General features: G+C 47.1%; 1 protein-coding gene across 1 annotated transcript; it reads right to left on the bottom strand.

The window, feature by feature from the left end:
• Positions 1 to 10,183: 10,183 nt before the first annotated feature.
• LOC136513970 (uncharacterized) lies at positions 10,184 to 12,202 on the bottom strand. The gene is made up of 5 exons (XM_066507948.1): positions 11,850 to 12,202; positions 11,570 to 11,782; positions 11,443 to 11,508; positions 11,078 to 11,383; positions 10,184 to 11,004 (listed from the first exon to the last, which is right to left on the bottom strand). The coding sequence occupies exons 1-5, from the start codon at positions 11,883 to 11,885 to the stop codon at positions 10,309 to 10,311; spliced, it is 1,317 nt and encodes a 438-aa protein (XP_066364045.1). The 5' UTR covers positions 11,886 to 12,202; the 3' UTR covers positions 10,184 to 10,308.
• Between the last annotated feature and the right edge of the window lie 5,776 nt (positions 12,203 to 17,978).

Below are 17,978 nucleotides of genomic sequence, written 5' to 3' on the forward strand. Positions count from 1 at the left end.
ACCCTAACACAAACAGTATTGTAGACACCGACATTTTCCTCTACAGTATTGTGGGTGTCGTTAACTCCCATACGGTAAGGCCCCCCACATGCCTATGGGCGTCAACAGTGTTGTGGGCACCGGGATTTACCATATCGAGTGAATGTGGTGACACTCCTCACATGCCTCTAGGCATCAACAGTATATGCAGGTGCCGACATCTGCCATACCCAAAACAAGACGATGTAACCTCCCCCATACAACCAACATCCAACAGTGTTGTGGGTGCCTACCATCCTCCTGTACCCACCGGCGTGGGCAACAAGACTTAGAAGCATACGAACTCTCTCCCTCTCACTTGTAAGGCCATCCCCTTCATCTATAAAAGGGGATGCGCTCTCTCCCAAGAGACTCAGTGGATTCAAGTTCATACAAGTTAATCCAGATCGATCAAGTCCACTAGCTCACAACCACAGAACCGCCAGGTTCGGACATCAAGCATATGCTTGAACACTTAGCTCATACAGAAGCTCCTGTCGCTCTCAGCCCTTCCGACCGGAGCCAACCGGGCCACTTGCGCACCCCATCTTTCACCTTCTTGTTTGTAACCCCACGGCAAACTTCGAGCACCTGGGGTCAGGAATAAAGTCATCGATCGACTCAAACTGGACGTAGGGCACATTGCCTGAACCAGTATAAACCCTGTGTCATTGAGTGCTAGGCCACCTCCAATCACAACGTGTGGCAAAACTACAAATATTTACTTGTTGGTCACTTTCTGCACCGACAGTTAGCGTCGTCCGTGGGGAAGACGATGTACGTTCAACACTTTTTGGTCATCGGATGGCCCACTTTTCTACCACCCTCGCCGTGGCGGGCTCAGGCAATATGATTCACCTCGGCTCGCTCAAGTTTCCCGCTCCCCCACCGGTTGGGATGCGGGTTCCACCCGTCTTCGAGCCATCCCAAGCCTTCCTCTTCGGAAGCCTAGACTTTGTCACCGACTAACTCGGCGTACTACACCTCTGCGTGGAGGCTCATGTCCCGGCACCCGTCGGAGGGGCGCCCTCCATCTACTCCGAGACACACGACTTTGACTATGTGGCATCTGCATTTCATTCCGAGCAAACTCTTTGCTCAAACCCCGTTGTGAGCAATGTACATGCTGTTATTTACTTACTATACTCTATCTTCCGCCGATTACCCGGAGGAACCCCGTTGTCCTTGACGCGACTGCCATACAACCAGTTCCCCTACGGCCTCACGTCTTCCACGGACGCATATGCCCGGGGGCTCCGAAGGATACCAGCGCCACTCCCTCTTGCATCCAAATTTGTGGGAATGGCGAGCTATGCTCTCACCTATTTCCTTGACCTCATGGATGACGATGGCGAGAGTGATAGGTCCAGCATTGGCGACATGCCGCCTAGCCACCATCTGTCCCAGGAGTGCGCCATGGCAGATGCTCCGGGACACCCACCAGTAGAAGCAGAGTCCTCATAGATTCACACCTCACCGGACTCTCGTGCAGAGACCCCCGAGCTCACACGGGAGCATGGCGAGGCACTATGACAACAGTGGCTGCATCAGCCACCGACTACGCCAGCACACTCGGCGCACCACACTATGCCCCGTGCGCATAGACCGGTGAGCGGTGCCTGGGGTCGCGCCCATCAGGTCCAGCGCAACACCATGGATAGGGGGACTGATCCCCCACAGTTCGCTCGAGCCAGTTAGAACATCACCGCCGCGGCAATGCTTTTGTGTGGCCTGTCCGAGCCAAATGACCCTCATGAATAGGCGATCCACTGGAACCTCTGGCCACTAGTGGAGACCGCCGCCGTGCAACAGGTAGAGAGCTCCATATCGTGACGCCAACTCGCGACCACACTCCCCACTAGGGGAATGGGGACGTAGCAGATGGGTCACTCCACCCGATCACCCCGACGGCCATCGAGTGTGGCACAGGAGGCCGCATTGGCACCTCGCCTTGACTTGATGACCACTCTGTACCGATCGCCTGTCTACACGTGGCTCGAGCTGAACCAAGACACATGCAGCAACAACCGGAGTCCTAGCCCTGATGGCTCGGGACCGTGGACCTATGTCCAAAACCTCTAGCAAGCGCCGCTCCCGCCGTGCTCCAATGGATGCCGAAGCAAAGGTAAGGCCAAGTGCCAGGATCAGGACGAGGGCCCCTCTAAGCAGAGGGGGAAAAAGAACAAAAAGGATCACCACCGATCGACCAACTCCGCGTTGGACGCCACAGCTGATCACGCGGGCACGCAGCCCCAGCAGGACCCTCTGGGCCACTTCCACAAGCTCATAGACAGCCCATGCACCAACCACAACTACCCCATCAAACACCTCTACAAGGACTGCTAGCTCCTCAAGCGCCTTCTGCGGCAAGCTGGCAGGCCAAAGGAAGAAAAAGGCAAAGAAGCAGCGATCGAGAAAGGGGGCGTAGCGGGCAAGGATCTTGTTGACACCGTTTTTTGTACGTGATGGTGATCGGAGTGGATTAATCGGTGGTGGGAAGGTTACTGTGTACTTTGATGGCCGATGGAAGCCAGCTTGTAAAGATAGTTGCCGATAGCTGGTGGTGGTCGATGGAAAGGTTGGGTTGGATTCGGGCGTTGCCGATGAGGTTAGAGGTGTTATTGTCGATGCCGATGAGAGGAGATTTGAAGACTACTGCCGATGAAACAGGAAATATGCCGATGAAGGAAGGCTTGAAGACTACTGCCGATGAAATAGGGGGTATGCCGATGGAAGGAGGACGGTGAGATTTCCATCGTAATTGAGGCGGACAGGGAAATAGATAGAAGTTGATTTCCTTTTTTATATTAGTTAGAGTATGATTCATGTAAGAGTCACGTGTTTCCTTAGATATGGGATTGGTGTCCTAGTTGTGTTTGGTTGTGTCTCTTTAGATCAGGGTATAAATATGGAGTAAGGGGCAATGTAAGAATATATATCAATCAATATCAAAACCAACTTTTACTCCTATTTGCATCTACTTTTCGGCGACTTCGTCAATTTGCATACTTTTCTTTTTACGAGTTCTCATTGATTCGGCGAGCTGCATCGCTTCAGTGCGATCTTCGGCGATTCTCGAGTTCCGCGTGAGCACCTCTTGGCCGTGACTTCCGGGCGTATCGCTGTTGTCAGGACCAAAGTGTTCGTTTCTTCATCCTTGTCGATTAGCAGGTCAAATCGACTGGCACGCTTTGGATATCGATTCGGGTATTAGCCCTTTGTGTTTGCAGATCCACTTTTGCATCAACACATCTTTTGGCACGCTCGGTGGGACCAATCAATCAATATGTTCAATTCCGAGATCGATCCAGGGAACATCATCGCAGTATCAGAAGAAGATCTCAAGGAAGAACAGAGGCAAGCTATGGAAAAGGCTGTAGAAGAATACAAGCAGCTTTGTCTGAGATCGTTTAGCTTGAACAAGAGTGGACAAGTCATCCAGAAGCAAGATTTGCCGTTACCTCGGCAGGTTACCTTTGACTTCCAATCCTGGTAAACTTCAAGAGATGGTTAATTCTGCAGTAAATCATGCTTTGATTAATCATTCCAGTGTGCTGTCCAATACTGTTCATAATGCTGTGGTTCGAACTCTCAAAGAAGGACAAGCGGCACCACATTACGTTGGGCCTGCCTATCATCAACCAGAGCCAGCATCTGTAAAAACTCCATCGGTTCCTTCGGCCGTTGCGGGTACAGAAGTTACTTCCCCTCCAGTATTGGCAGGCTCACCTAATATACAATCTACACCGATACAATCAGATCAGGTGTTACCAGGAGGGCGAGTTCAGCTTAATACAGATCTATCGGCATCAGCTATGTCAGGCCCTGTGTCTCAGAATAACCAGATTCCTACTAATTGGTGGGGATATGGCATGCCTCCAGAGTCATCTGCTTTCAATCCTAGATTACCTCAAGTATTTGATGCAGCAGGAAGAGCGCCTATATCATCGGCCGTTTCGCCGATGGCTCAAGTGCCTCAATATGCCGCAACTACTTCTGTGCAACCAACTCCAGGAGGTTTCCAGATGCCTATGGTTCAAACATTCAATTCAAGTCCATCGGCGAGCTTACTGCCGATGCAGCAGAAAGCCCCTGCTATGAGTCAAACTGGGGTTCAGTTCATGCCTCAAACCAGTTATAATTATCCAACGATATCAGGCAAATTACCAGCCATCGGTAAGTTTTGTACCGATGAGTTCTAATAATGATTGGTCAGGACAGTTACCTGTTCAACATACAGTTCAGCGAAATCAGCAGGTGGCAGGGATTCAACAAGGTCATATGCAAGCTGGTTTCCAGAATCAAGCATCGGCAGCTCAGCCGATGAATCCTTTCCAACAGGCTAATGGACCACAAGTAACGGCAAATATGCCGATTGCTGGAGATCGTGGGCCACAAAGATATGTGGAGGGATGTCAGCAGGTACCTCCGGTAGAAGTTCAACCAGTTCGTCAGCAGGAGGCTGATGCTTTTTGGGCCGATAAGATAGCAGAAATTATGAAGGATCAGTTTGGGATAAAGCCCAAGGTCAATACGTATTCTTATCGGACTCCGTACCCTCCTGCATACGATTTAATTCCTCTCCCAAATCGGTACAAGGTACCGGATTTCACTAAATTCTCTGGGCAAGATGATACATCAACAATGGAACATGTCAATCGCTTCATTATTCAATGTGGAGAGGCAGCTAACAGAGATGAGTTAAGAGTTCGATTATTTTCATCATCTTTGTCTGGATCAGCATTTACATGGTTCATTTCATTGCCACCAAATTCTATTATTACCTTGGGTTGATCTAGAAAAACAATTCCACTAAGTACTTCTTTGCTGGAATCCATGAAAAGAAGCTTACCGATTTAGTAAAATTGAGACAAGCGTAATGATGAATCGGTAGAGAGCTTTGTACAAAGGCTACGAGATGTAAAAAATAAGTGCTACAGCCTGGTGCTGGATGATCGGCAGCTTGCCGATTTGGCTTTCCAGGGGTTATTGCCACATCTTAAGGACAGATATGCTTCTCAGGAGTTTGAAAGCCTCAGTCATCTTGTGCAAAGGATCTCTGATCAGGACACTAGGGTTTTTGAACCTAAAAAGAACTGGAGTAAAAAGGTATCATTTGTTGAAGAGGTAGGAGATTCTGACTCTGATGAAGAACCAGTTATCGGCTTAGCTGAGTGGGTTAAGAATAAAAAGCCGATATCATGTCCCTTTGGTCAAAAAGAGCCAGAAAAGTTTACCTTTGATATCACCAAGGCCGATAAAATATTTGATCTTCTGCTTCAAGAGGGCCAAATTAAGCTGTCACCTAATCACGTGATTCCATCGGCAGAAGAGTTGAAGAAGATTTTGTACTGCAAATGGCACAATGCAACTTCACACAGTACAAATGAGTGCAAGGTATTCAGGCAACAGTTACAATCGGCTATTGAATCTGGGAGAATTAAGTTTGGTACTTCCAAGACCCAGAAGCCGATGAAAATTGATCAACACCCTTTTCCAGCAAATATGTTGGATGCCAAAGGAAAGACCAAGGTATTGACATCAGAAGCTGCTGAGAAAAACGCGTCAGTAGACCCCCAACATCGGATAACTACCGATGATGCAAAGAGTAAGGGTTTGCTAGGGGAAAGCAGTAGTTCCAAAAAACCTCCTCGACCTGGCATTGTGATTACTCATCGAAGGCAGCAGGAGGGTTGGCGTCAACGTAATGACCGATATCGGCAACAGCAAGAAATGAGACGTCAGGAAGAGTGGAATCGACATAAAGATCATTGGAGATGTCCGTTCTTCATCCATTGCTGGGAAGAAGGTATTAAATTGCCAACTGTTGAAAATTGCCCTGAGTGTAATGGTTATTACGGAGTCAATCGTTCAGAAAGGATGTTTCAACGTGGTAATCAGGGTTTGTCTATCAACGAACCGATCAGAGGCAGAGCATCAGTGCATGATCGGCTGGGGGGCAGACTTAGTGTACATGAGAGGCTTGGTAAACGCGCTGGATATTTTCCAAGGAATCAAGAGGAGCTTGAGGAGATGGCAAACGCAAGAGTTCCCGATGAGGAGATATTCTACAGGGACCCTAATATACGTCGCGTAGAACTAACTAGGACTTGTTATCAGCCGGTTTGGAAAACCAAGTTTCCTCGATGGTGCCCAGAGGGTCTGACAAAGACGCAGAGGAGGAGGATGCAACGTGAGCGTCAGGAGGATTTATACCAGGAGGAAAATTCCTCCAATGAAAAGCCTGGTCATCAGCAGTGGCAGGTAAAACACAAAAATAAGGGTCCATCGGCAGATGTTAATATGGTATTCATGTTGCCGATGGAGTTTTTGGCACTATCTGATAATGAGGAAGAAGTTGTTCTCTCTGATCAAGTAGCTCAGTTAACACTAGATCCAATGATGGCCGTTTTTGAGAAACCTACCGATGACGAGAGACAGCATCTTAAGGCTTTATTTGTGAAGGGCAGAGTTGATGGGCAGCCTGTGTCTAAGGTACTTATTGATGGAGGGGCTGCGATTAATATTATGCCTTATGTGATGTATCGGAAACTTGGTAAGGGGGATCAAGACTTGACCAAAACCGATATGATGTTGAAAGATTTTGAAGGCAATGTGTCACCGGCTAAAGGGGCAGTGTGCGTGGAATTGACCATCGGCAGCAAAACCTTGCCAACGACGTTCTTTGTTATCAACGGCAAGGGTGCATATAATCTCCTTCTAGGGAGGGATTGGATTCATGCTAATTGTTGTGTTCCTTCTACAATGCATCAATGCCTCGTACAGTGGATTGGGGATAAGATTGAGATCGTCCCTGGTGATTCTTCTTATATCATCGCATCGGCAGAATCAGATACTTATGAGCGAACTAAATGCATATCAGGAGAAGCTTGGGAAAAAGAGTTCCTTAGAGTTGCTGATTATGAAATTCCACCGATCCAAGCAGTCGGTTCTGAAGAGGAGTTTTAATGGATAGGTTTGCCGATGATGGGAAATTAGGTCAAGGGTTCACATCGGCAGATGATTTAGTAGAAGTAGATATTGGTGATGGTAATAGGTCAAGACCTACTTTTATTAGTGCTAAGTTAGATTCCAAGTGTAAGCAGCGAGTAACAGATTTATTAAAAGAATATAAAGATTGTTTTGCTTGGGATTATACTGAGATGCCTGGATTAGACCGATCGATAGTTGAACATCGGTTACCTATCAAATCTGGATTTCGGCCACATCAGCAGCCAGCGCGCCGATGCAACCCTAATGTACTTCCTGACATTAAGGCCGAAATAACTAAATTAATTGAAGCAAAGTTTATTCGGCAATGTCGATACGCAGAGTGGATCTCTAATGTGGTTCCTGTTTATAAGAAAAATGGAAAACTTCGTGTTTGTATTGATTTCAGGAATCTCAACAAAGCCACACCAATGGATGGTTATCCAATGCCGATTGCTGATTTGTTGATTGATGCTGCGGCTGGACATCAAATTATTAGCTTCATGGATGGTAATGCAGGTTACAATCAAATATTCATGGCTGAGGAGGATATTCCCAAGACTGCTTTCAGATGTCCAGGACATGTGGGGTTGTTCGAGTGGATAGTCATGACGTTTGGTTTGAAAAATGCCGGTGCTACTTATCAAAGGGCTATGAACTTTATTTTTCATGAGTACATCGGCACATTAGTGGAGATCTACATTGATGATGTAGTAATTAAGTCTGGAGATATCACAGCACATTTAGCCGATCTGCGAAAGATACTAGAGTGCACAAGGAAGCATGGATTGAAGATGAATCCTAATAAATGTGCATTCGGTGTATCGGCAGGACAATTCTTGGGTTTTATGGTGCATCAGCGGGGCATTGAAATCAGTAGGAAGTCTATTGATGCAATTAACAAGGTGATTGCTCCTGCCAATAAGACTGAATTACAATCTTTGATCGGTAAGATTAATTTCATTAGAAGATTCATATCTAATCTGTCGGGTAAGATCAAGGCTTTCAGCCCATTACTTAGATTGAAAGCTGATCAGGAATTTGTATGGGGAGTTGAACAGCAATTAGCCCTTGATGAAATTAAGAAATATTTATCAAATCCTCCAGTGCTAGTTCCACCTCAACATGGGAAGCCTTTCAGGTTATATTTGTCAGCTGATGATGCAGTTATCGGTTCAGCTCTTATTCAAGAATTTGAAGGGAAAGAACGTGTTATTTATTATTTGAGCAGAAGATTAGTGGATGCTGAGACAAGGTATTCGGCTATCGAGAAATTGTGTCTGTGCTTATACTTTTCTTGTATCAAATTAAGGCATTATTTGTTATCTGCCGAATGTACGGTCATATGCAAAGACGATGTGGTCAAGTATATGTTGTCGATGCCGATATTAAGTGGTAGAATCGGCAAGTGGATTTTAGCATTATCAGAATTTGAACTACGCTACAAATCAACTAAGGCAGTTAAAGGGCAAGTGATGGCTGATTTTGTCACTCAGCATTGTAACACGGTGGATTCTCTGGGGATTGCTCCCTGGACACTTTTCTTCGATGGGTCCACATGTGGTGAAGGAGCAGGTATCGGCATTGTGTTAATTTCACCTCAAGGGAAGAAGTATGAGTTTTCATTGCCGATTGTTGCTACAGCAACAAACAATCAAGCTGAATATCAAGCCTTGATAAAAGGGTTAGAATTGCTGAAGGAGATACGTGCCGATGTTGTTGAAATCTTTGGTGATTCTATGCTAGTTATAAATCAATTGGCTGGAAGTTATGAATGCCGAAGTGAAGCCTTGATTTCGTATTATGAAAGGTGTTTGCAATTATTGAAAGGATTTAGAGATTTTCGTCTTGAACATATCTCTCGATTGCATAATGAGGAAGCTAATCGACTAGCTCAGCATGCTTCAGGGTATCAGCCTATTCAGGAAGTGCTAACATCGGCAGTTGATACCGATGACTGGAGGAAAGAGATTGTCGATTATTTAAAGGATCCAGGTAGAAAGGTTGAGAGACGTATAAGGTTCCAAGCTACCAAATATGTGCTCCTCGATGATGAATTATATTATCGAACTATAGATGGAGTTTTACTCAGATGTGTTAACAATGATGAATCGAAAAGCTTGATGGGTGAAATTCATGAAGGAGTATGTGGGGCACATCAATCGGCTTTCAAGATGAAATGGATGATCAGAAGGAATGGGTACTATTGGCCGACTATTCTTGAAGATTGTTTTAAATATTTTAAGGGATGCCAGGGGTGTCAAAGGTTTGGTAATATTCAAAGAGCGCCTGCGTCGGCTATGAATCCTATAATCAAACCATGGCCGTTCCGGGGATGGGCTATTGATCTCATTGGTCAGATTTATCCGCCATCGAGTAAGGGACATAAATTTATCCTGGTTGCTACCGATTATTTTACAAAGTGGGTTGAGGCAATTCCTTTAAAAAAGGTGACATCGGTCAATATGATTGATTTTGTGAAAGAGCATATTGTTTACCGATTTGGTATTCCTCAGACTATCACTACCGATCAGGGCACTATGTTTACATCAGGAGAATTTGATGAGTTTGCTGTGGGTATGGGAATTAAAATTTTAAATTCTTCTCCATATTATGCTCAAGCTAATGGTCAAGCTGAGGCTTCTAACAAAGGGATCATCAAACTCATTAAGCGCAAAATTGAAGAAAATCCTAGGAGGTGGCATACAGTATTAAATGAAGCCTTGTGGTCATATCGGATGTCATGCCATGGTGCAACCAAAGTAACGCCTTATCAGTTAGTATATGGACACGATGCAGTGTTGCCTTGGGAAATTAAGGTTGGCTCTAGACGAATACGTTCTCAAAATCAGCTGACAGCCGATGAGTATAATACTCTTATGAAAGATGAGTTGGAAGATGTGGCGGGTCATCGGTTAAGGGCTTTAGTTAGTATTGAAGAAAATAAGAAAAGAGTAGCTAGATGGTATGACAAGAAGGTGAAAGTAAAAGAGTTTGCCGATGGAGATCTGGTCTGGAAATTGATTTTACCGATTGGGACTAAAAGTTCAAAGTTTGGAAAGTGGTCTCCTAATTGGGAAGGTCCATATCGGATAAATCAGTCTATTCCTGGTAATGCATATATTTTAGAAACCCTCGAAGGGGTTGTGTTTCCCAGAGCGTTAAATGGAAAATATTTAAAGAAATATTACCCTAGTATCTGGACAGATGCATAAGAGTATAAGTGCCGATAACAGTACTATCGGCTGGAATTATGCAAGAGTATCAATGTCTTATAAAGTGCCGATACAATAAATAAGATTACACGTTCAGCAAGGATTGGATAGCTAATATCGCACGCAGGCGAATCTGGTCGGCTTCTTCCATTTCTTTGATATCGTCATCGGCAGCACCCTCCACAGGCTTGAGTTTCTTCTTCATGGCTAAAGCTTTGCGAGCTTGGATATCTCTTTCTTGCTGAAGGGCTTTGACGGCATTGGGTAGCTGGCTTTCTTCTTGTTGAGCATGAGTTAAGGCTGCATCGATTTCTTTCAATTCAGCCAATAGAGCTGCCTTCCTTGCCGATAGATCCAAGATTTTCTGCTTAAGTGCAGCACCCGAAGTCTGCAAGTTGACGATGCCCTTGTGCTTCTCATCAGCGATTTGTTTCAGTTGTAGCATCTCTCCTTTAAGTTGAGCTTGAGCTGCTCTATCGGCAATGCGCTGAGCAGCCCGTTGATATTGCAGTTGACGGCTTTCTAAGTGAGCTGCTGGGAAGAGTATTTCTTCAACATCGGCAGGGACCTGGCCACGAATTGTTTTGAAAATTGCCTTTGCGGGGTCCGAGTCATCTACCAGTTGGGCGGTACTTTGCTGTAGCAAGTTCAGGAGGGTTTCCAACTTGGATTTAGTCTCTGCCGATATTGTTCCCAGTGCAAGGGAAGAACTTGTTTCCTCTCCATCGTCGTCAGAAATGTCAATGGCAAAGGAAAATAGGCTGTTCGGAGAATCTTGTTCCTGAAAGAAAGACAAGGAGATCAATCAGGGGTAGGTATGAGTATTGTAAAATCAGATAGGTTAATCGGTTTACCTGTTTCAAGGCAATTTCCTGTGCTTGACTGGAGGAAGCAACCTGGAGTATGTCGTGTGGATCGGCTGAGCTTGCCGATGGGATATCCTCTGTGACTTCATCGGTGGTGGGCTCTTGAGGTATGATGACCGATGACATTGGGGCAGATGTAGGGATCGGCATAGACCTTTGTCGTTTTGGCTGTGCTTCAGTATCTGTTGAAGCTTTGCGCTTTGCTTGGACATCGGCAACGATTGGCTGGGGGGCATCGACACTTGATTGTGAAGCTTGGGCATCTGGTACGTTTGCCGATGTACCCAATTGTTGCTGCAAAACAAGTGTAAGATATGATATTTAACAGATAAAATGTAAAGTCAAGAAGCTACCTCTGAAGGAGTGGTGCTTGATATCGGCGGAATTGCCGATGACGATCCCGTAGCAGCTCTTACCCCCTGATGATTAAGGTTAATATAGTTTGTGATCGGCATAAGTGAAAATAAACAAGGTTGTTACCTTAAAGGCTTTGACCAAGGTTGTAGCAGCGGCCGATGGGGTAGCCCTGGATGTAGCCAATTTGGACTTAGAAGTGATGGTCTTAGTAAGAATCTTCTGGCGGGTCAAAGCGGCTAAGGTGGGAGCGTTGTAGCCGATCGGCGATGTTGGGGAAACAGGCCGGAGGTTGAAGGGTTTCCCACTTTTGCTCACCGATGGTGCTGGGTTATTAACCTGTTACAAGGGAATCAGTTACTGATAAATGAAAGGAAAAGCAGAAGGGAGTTCAAAGGAAACTTACCGCGTCGTCAGGGATGGCATATTCAGAATCGATCATGTGCCGATATGTGTGAACAGAAGTCGCGAACAGTTGCTCTTTCCACTCTCGCCACCATTGCTTGTATGACTCGGTGATGAAAGATATTGGTGTCCAGGTGGATATATCGACATCTGTGGTATCGGCATCAGGAGAAAGTTGTACTACCTTGTTCCAGTCTGTTCCGCAGGTGATTGTTTCCCTGGGTTTGATCACATCGGCAAAGCAGAGTTTGATTGGCAGTTGCCCAAAAGCCAATTGGCGGGATACTGCCGATGGGTTGTAAAATTCATATGTAATGTTGGTGTTTTTCCCGCTGCCGAATGTGTTTACTGGAATTGCCCTGGGAGTGATGAATAGCCATCATAAGCTCATTATCTTGATTCAGAGTGTCATCGGCAAAGTTGAAAAGAAGGGGGAATCTGTTTTCTTCGTCGATATAAGGTACCCAGGCCCTATGATCACGAGAAAGACCATTATAGAAGCTTTGAAAGAATCTGCCGATTTGGTCTTCGTTGGCTTCTGTTCCAGGGAGGACGATTATGGCTTCACCAAAATTGAGGGGTGAGCGTGTTGCCGATTCATCATCCCCGAGCACATAATCTTCAGGCAATTTCTCGTGGGAATTGTTGAGCAAAAAAGTCCCATTGCAAACGTTTGTGCATATGGGCATTCAGCCACATGTTGATGAACCACCACGGGCCTCCCAGGTTGCCGATGGGTTCGCCAAGCAGAAGCTTCTGAGACACTTGGTGAAGAAGATGATAAGTGGAGCTCAGAAGGTATCGGCCAAGAGGAAACCTTGCGCCATTAGCTAGAAGTTCAGCTGCAGGGAGGAAGGCGTTGGTTGGTCCTACTGATCGACCACAGAAGATAAATTTTTCTAACCACATATTCAGGAATGTGGCATGTTCCCTCTGGCTAGGTGTCCCGGTTTTCTGGTATTCTTGAATATATCCTGTCCAACCGCCGATGTTACGGGTATTCACTCTATATTCAGGCTTTCTACCATAGATGGAGCCTTCGTCGGCAGTTGAGATGTCCAAGCCAGTAAGCATGTGGACATCGGCAAGGGTAGGAGTAGCTGGGCCATGTCCAAACATAAAAGTATTGGTTGTATCTGACCAGAAATAAGCAGCTGCAATTATCATTGATTCATTTTTCTGCATATCGGCAATAGAGAGCCTGATACATTGGTCTAATCTTCGTTCTGCCCAGTATACTTGCATCGAGTTATTAACTCTCAAGTACCAGTCTTTCCACCCCTTGGTGGTTTTGGGCCAAGATCGGAATGTGTCTTTCCACAAATTCAGAGAGAAATTTTGGGCTCTAAAGGGGATTCTGTTAACCTCTGCATTGATCAGATCGGTTGGATCTGGGTTGCCCATTGGTCCGAGGCATTGGACGTGCGGCTGATCGGTTGGGATAATTAATTTGTTGCGCAGTTCCTAAGGTTATAGAAATCCAGAGAATAGAAGAAAAGGGAAAATCACCAACTGAATGAATTTACGAAAAGATCAAAGTAAAGGGTAATGGAAGTGGAGCAAACCGCGGGGACGTCGAAGTTGATGGCCATGGTCTTGAGGAAACTTGAAGTTAGCACCGGAGAAGGGTTCTTCTTGGTTGGGGTCGCGTGGTTGTTCGTCGGAGTCGCCGCCGGAGAGAGAAATGCCAAGGATTGGAGGCTGAAGGTAGAAAATGAGGGTTCCGGAGGAATCTATTTATAAGCCGCCCGGAGTAAGGGTATTTTGGACTTATTTCTATGTCGCGCGCATATAGGTCGAGACGGTTCAGAAGGATATGGTAACTGTTCGCACGATAATCAGGGGATTGTACAGATGAGTTGATGACAAGTAATCATGACTTAGAGGGGATATCGATACAGGATATTTTAATTCTGAAAATGGCAGCATTATCATGTTAAGATCTTGCCGATGGGTTATTGTTTCGGTATCTTAACCATAATCAAGGCAAGAGTGGTTGGCGATTGTGCGATATTTACTGAAATGCGTGAATCAAGATTAGATTTGATTGGATTTGATAACAAATCAAGTTTTGGCTTGGAGAATGAGTTATGATAATCGGGCAAAGGCAAGTGTTATCTGGAGTAAATTTCGGAACATTAATGGTTTTATATTCCGAAATTGGGGGGCATGTGTTGACACCGTTTTTTGTACGTGATGGTGATCGGAGTGGATTAATCGGTGAGTGGGAAGGTTACTGTGTACTTTGATAGCCGATGGAAGCCAGCTTGTAAAGATAGTTGCCGATAGCTGGTGGTGGTCGATGGAAAGGTTGGTTTGGATTCGGGCGTTGCCGATGAGGTTAGAGGTGTTATTGTCGATGCCGATGAGAGGAGATTTGAAGACTACTGCCGATGAAACAGGAATATGCCGATGAAGGAAGGCTTGAAGACTACTGCCGATGAAATAGGGAGTATGCCGATGGGAAGGAGGACGGTGAGATTTCCATCGTAATTGAGGCGGACAGGGAAATAGATAGAAGTTGATTTCCTTTTTTATATTAGTTAGAGTATGATTTATGTAAGAGTCACGTGTTTCCTTAGATATGGGATTGGTGTCCTAGTTGTGTTTGGTTGTGTCTCTTTAGATCAGGGTATAAATATGGAGTAAGGAGCAATGTAAGAATATATATCAATCAATATCAAAACCAACTTTTACTCCTATTTGCATCTACTTTTCGGCGACTTCGTCAATTTGCATACTTTTTCTTTTTACGAGTTCTCATTGATTCGGCGAGCTGCATCGCTTCAGTGCGATCTTCGGCGATTCTCGAGTTCCGCGTGAGCACCTCTTGGCCGTGACTTCCGGGCGTATCGCTGTTGTCAGGACCAAAGTGTTCGTTTCTTCATCCTTGTCGATTAGCAGGTCAAATCGACTGGCACGCTTTGGATATCGATTCGGGTATTAGCCCTTTGTGTTTGCAGATCCACTTTTGCATCAACACATCTAGACGACTGAAGGTTGAAGTGATCTGACTAGATGCCTACCGACTAAAGGACAACAATGATGACATTCTCTCCGAACGCTTGGAATAGCTATGTCGTTTTTCTTCCCCTAAGTTTCAGTCTTACCATTATTTACTTAGCGTATGCTCCTATAAAGTACCTGACCCGAACACTTTTCGGCCTAGGGCACTTGGGGGCTCCACTAGGGTGCACTACTACCTCTCTGTTTTGTTTACTATCATATGGTGAAATTCCTTTCTACCTGACCAAAAGGGTAGTTCGTTCCTTTAATTTGCCTTACGTAGCTTTGCATTAAAACATTCCGACTGATCGCACACCGCCTTTCCCTACGGTTACGAGCAACTGAGCCTCATAGGCCATGCCCCAGGCTCCCAAGGTTGCACCCTATGAGACAAATGGGTAGGTATGAGAAAGAAAGAATAAAAAACAAAATTATGCTAAAAACTAAGGAACAAAAGGGGAACAAGCTTCCCCGAATGGAGTGACTCCATCATAGAAAACGAAACCAACCATAGTCATTAAGCACACAGGAACATTTACACGGGAGCTCCCCCATAAACTTAAACTTTTTACGTTCACTAAACTACTTATATTTTACAAGCTATTGGACCAGCTCGGCGGCATCTGCTATCGGTGTGACTAGCGAAGGCGCGGGCTACTCACTCCCCGGCGGCACGACATTCGGCTCAGTCGAAGCCAGGGTGATGTCCACCTCTGACCCAGGCTCTGTGCCATCCGCAGGCTGGGCAATGTCCTCCCCACGCATGCTTCTAGCCATGTCTTCACAATGGATGTCCATCACCCACTGGGCAGAGACTTGCTCTGCCACCGACCTTACGTGCAGCAGCAAGCCCTCCCTGATCGATTGGATGTCCTCCGTGCTCAAGCCTTTAGCATACCCACTGTAGATAGTGGCTAAGTCCAAGTTCGGGTGGTGCATCGCCACCGACGTTAACACCCCCGATGCTCTATAGAATAGGCCACTTGTGATAAGGTCCTGGACTGCATCCGAGACCTTCGCCAGCTGGACGGCGGGCGCGCTAGTGCTTGGCGCCAACCCGAAGACTTTTGAGACGACGAGCTGGGCAACGTTGAGGATCTGGTCAAGTTCCCCCTCGAGAGCACGATGCTCTTCATGGGACTTGGACAGCTCCTCTGCACTCTGGCTAAAGGTCACCTTGATCATCTCCAGGTCCCGCTCCCAGTGATGCACTAGTGCCAGTCCGCTCCTCGAACTGCTCGGCTTGCTCGGCCGCATCCGTGGCAGGCGGGGATGGGACCGGCGATGCCACCAAGGGGCGCGGTGACCGCGTCCGCTTTGCCTCCCGTTCACCGGCAACATCCGCACTCGCCGCACGCTTCCTCGGCACAGGAACCACCGTGAGCTTTTCCGCCTCCTGCTTATCACCAGCGGACATCACCGCAGGGTCACGACACTCTACCGAGGTTACAATGACCTCCCAACTTTCCTCCTTGCAGAAAACCATGTCATCCACTTCCGTGGGATCCTCTGACATGAGCTCTGACTCGACATCGCTCCTATGTTCCCCGGCATTCACGCGTCGGGCGATCTCCTACTTCTTCTCCTGCTTCCACCGAACCTCCCAGGTTCTCTTCTTCTTCCTGGCGTCTGCCGCCTCCTTCTGGGCGGCCTACCGGGCTACGCCCTCTGGTCCCTTGGGAAGGTGCGGCCGGGACTTGTAAACTCCAAGCCCCTATGGAATGGATGGCCCAAAATCAAGAAATAGGAAAAGCAGAGGAAGAAGCATGGACGAAATAGAAGGGAGCATACCAGTCTCAACATGATCGCGGAGTTGAAAGGTGCGGGCTTCCCATTGACCCTCTCTTTGGGCTTCAGCTGCAACACCCGGCCAAGGCGACTCCAGACCTCGTCGTTCGGCAGATCCTCTAGCGACGCGTGGTCTGGGTCCAACGGGCCGCTATACATCCACATCGGCCGCGTCCTCTCCACCAATGGCGCAACCTGGCGGTGGTAGAGGGTGTCAAAGACCCACACCCCATCAAGGTCATGCTTTACGAGCTTCCAGAGCTCCTCCTTAATGACCCCCACCTTATGCTTCTCCTTACGGGCACAACCTCATGACCAACTGTCTTGCTTCTCTGGCCTCCCACCGGTGAACACCAGATTCCTGATGTAAAACCACTCCCCATGCCACCCCCCGTTGGAGTCGCAGGGAGTGTACATGGGATATGAACCTCCCACGCTCGGTTTCCTCTGCAGGGCGAAACCCCCCACCGACGTGATCTCGGTCGGATTCTCTGCCATCAAGGCTCTCCCAGAGAACAGCCGCCGGAAGAAATCCACGTGCAGCTCCATCCTGAGGAAAGCCTTGTAGACGGTGATGAAGCCGGCGATGTGCAGCACCCCTGTCGGATTAAGGTGCTGCAGCTCCAGACCCTACTCATTGAGGAGCCCATGTAGGAACCAGTGTGCGAGGTACCCTAACCCACGCTCATGGAAGGTGAGAAAGGACACCACCTCGTCAGGCCAAGGTTGCAGGAACACCTCCCTCTCGGGAACCCTCCAGTGCGCCACCTCCTTCGGTAGCAGGAACCCCTTCGCGACGAAGGCCTTCAACACTGACTCCCTCATAGTGGATGACCTCCAGTCCGACATTTTGCTCTGGGATTGCAAAAGGATTGGTGAGTTTTTCTCTTCTCCTTCGCTCTCTCCCTTTTCTTTCCTAGAAACCACCGCGGCTCTCAAGAACGCTCACGGTAAGAAGGAAAAGGAAAGGAGGCGGAAGATGAGGAAAAGGCGAAAGAACAAGGTGAAAACCTTCTCCCTTCTCCTACTTAAGGAAAAGAGTACAACAGTTAGGGGAGGGCGTGCCGATCGAGAAAGAAGAAACGGCGGAGCAAAAAACCCTCTCTCTTTCCCATTTAATATAGATGAGACGCGCCCTGACCGATGAGACGTGCCCTGCCCGATGGAACGGCTCCTGATCAGATGGGACATGGCCTAGGTATGGCCCACCACTACCGCATGTCGGGCACAAGAACCAAAGCGCCACCGCACATAGGCGGCTCTCCGCATCCCCAGGCAGGACTCAGAAAAAACCCAAAAATGAGATCTCCGCCCGGAGAGACCGTCAGGCTTCTTA

This window comes from Miscanthus floridulus, chromosome 16 (genome assembly GCF_019320115.1).
Source record: "Miscanthus floridulus cultivar M001 chromosome 16, ASM1932011v1, whole genome shotgun sequence".
Taxonomy (NCBI): domain Eukaryota; kingdom Viridiplantae; phylum Streptophyta; class Magnoliopsida; order Poales; family Poaceae; genus Miscanthus; species Miscanthus floridulus.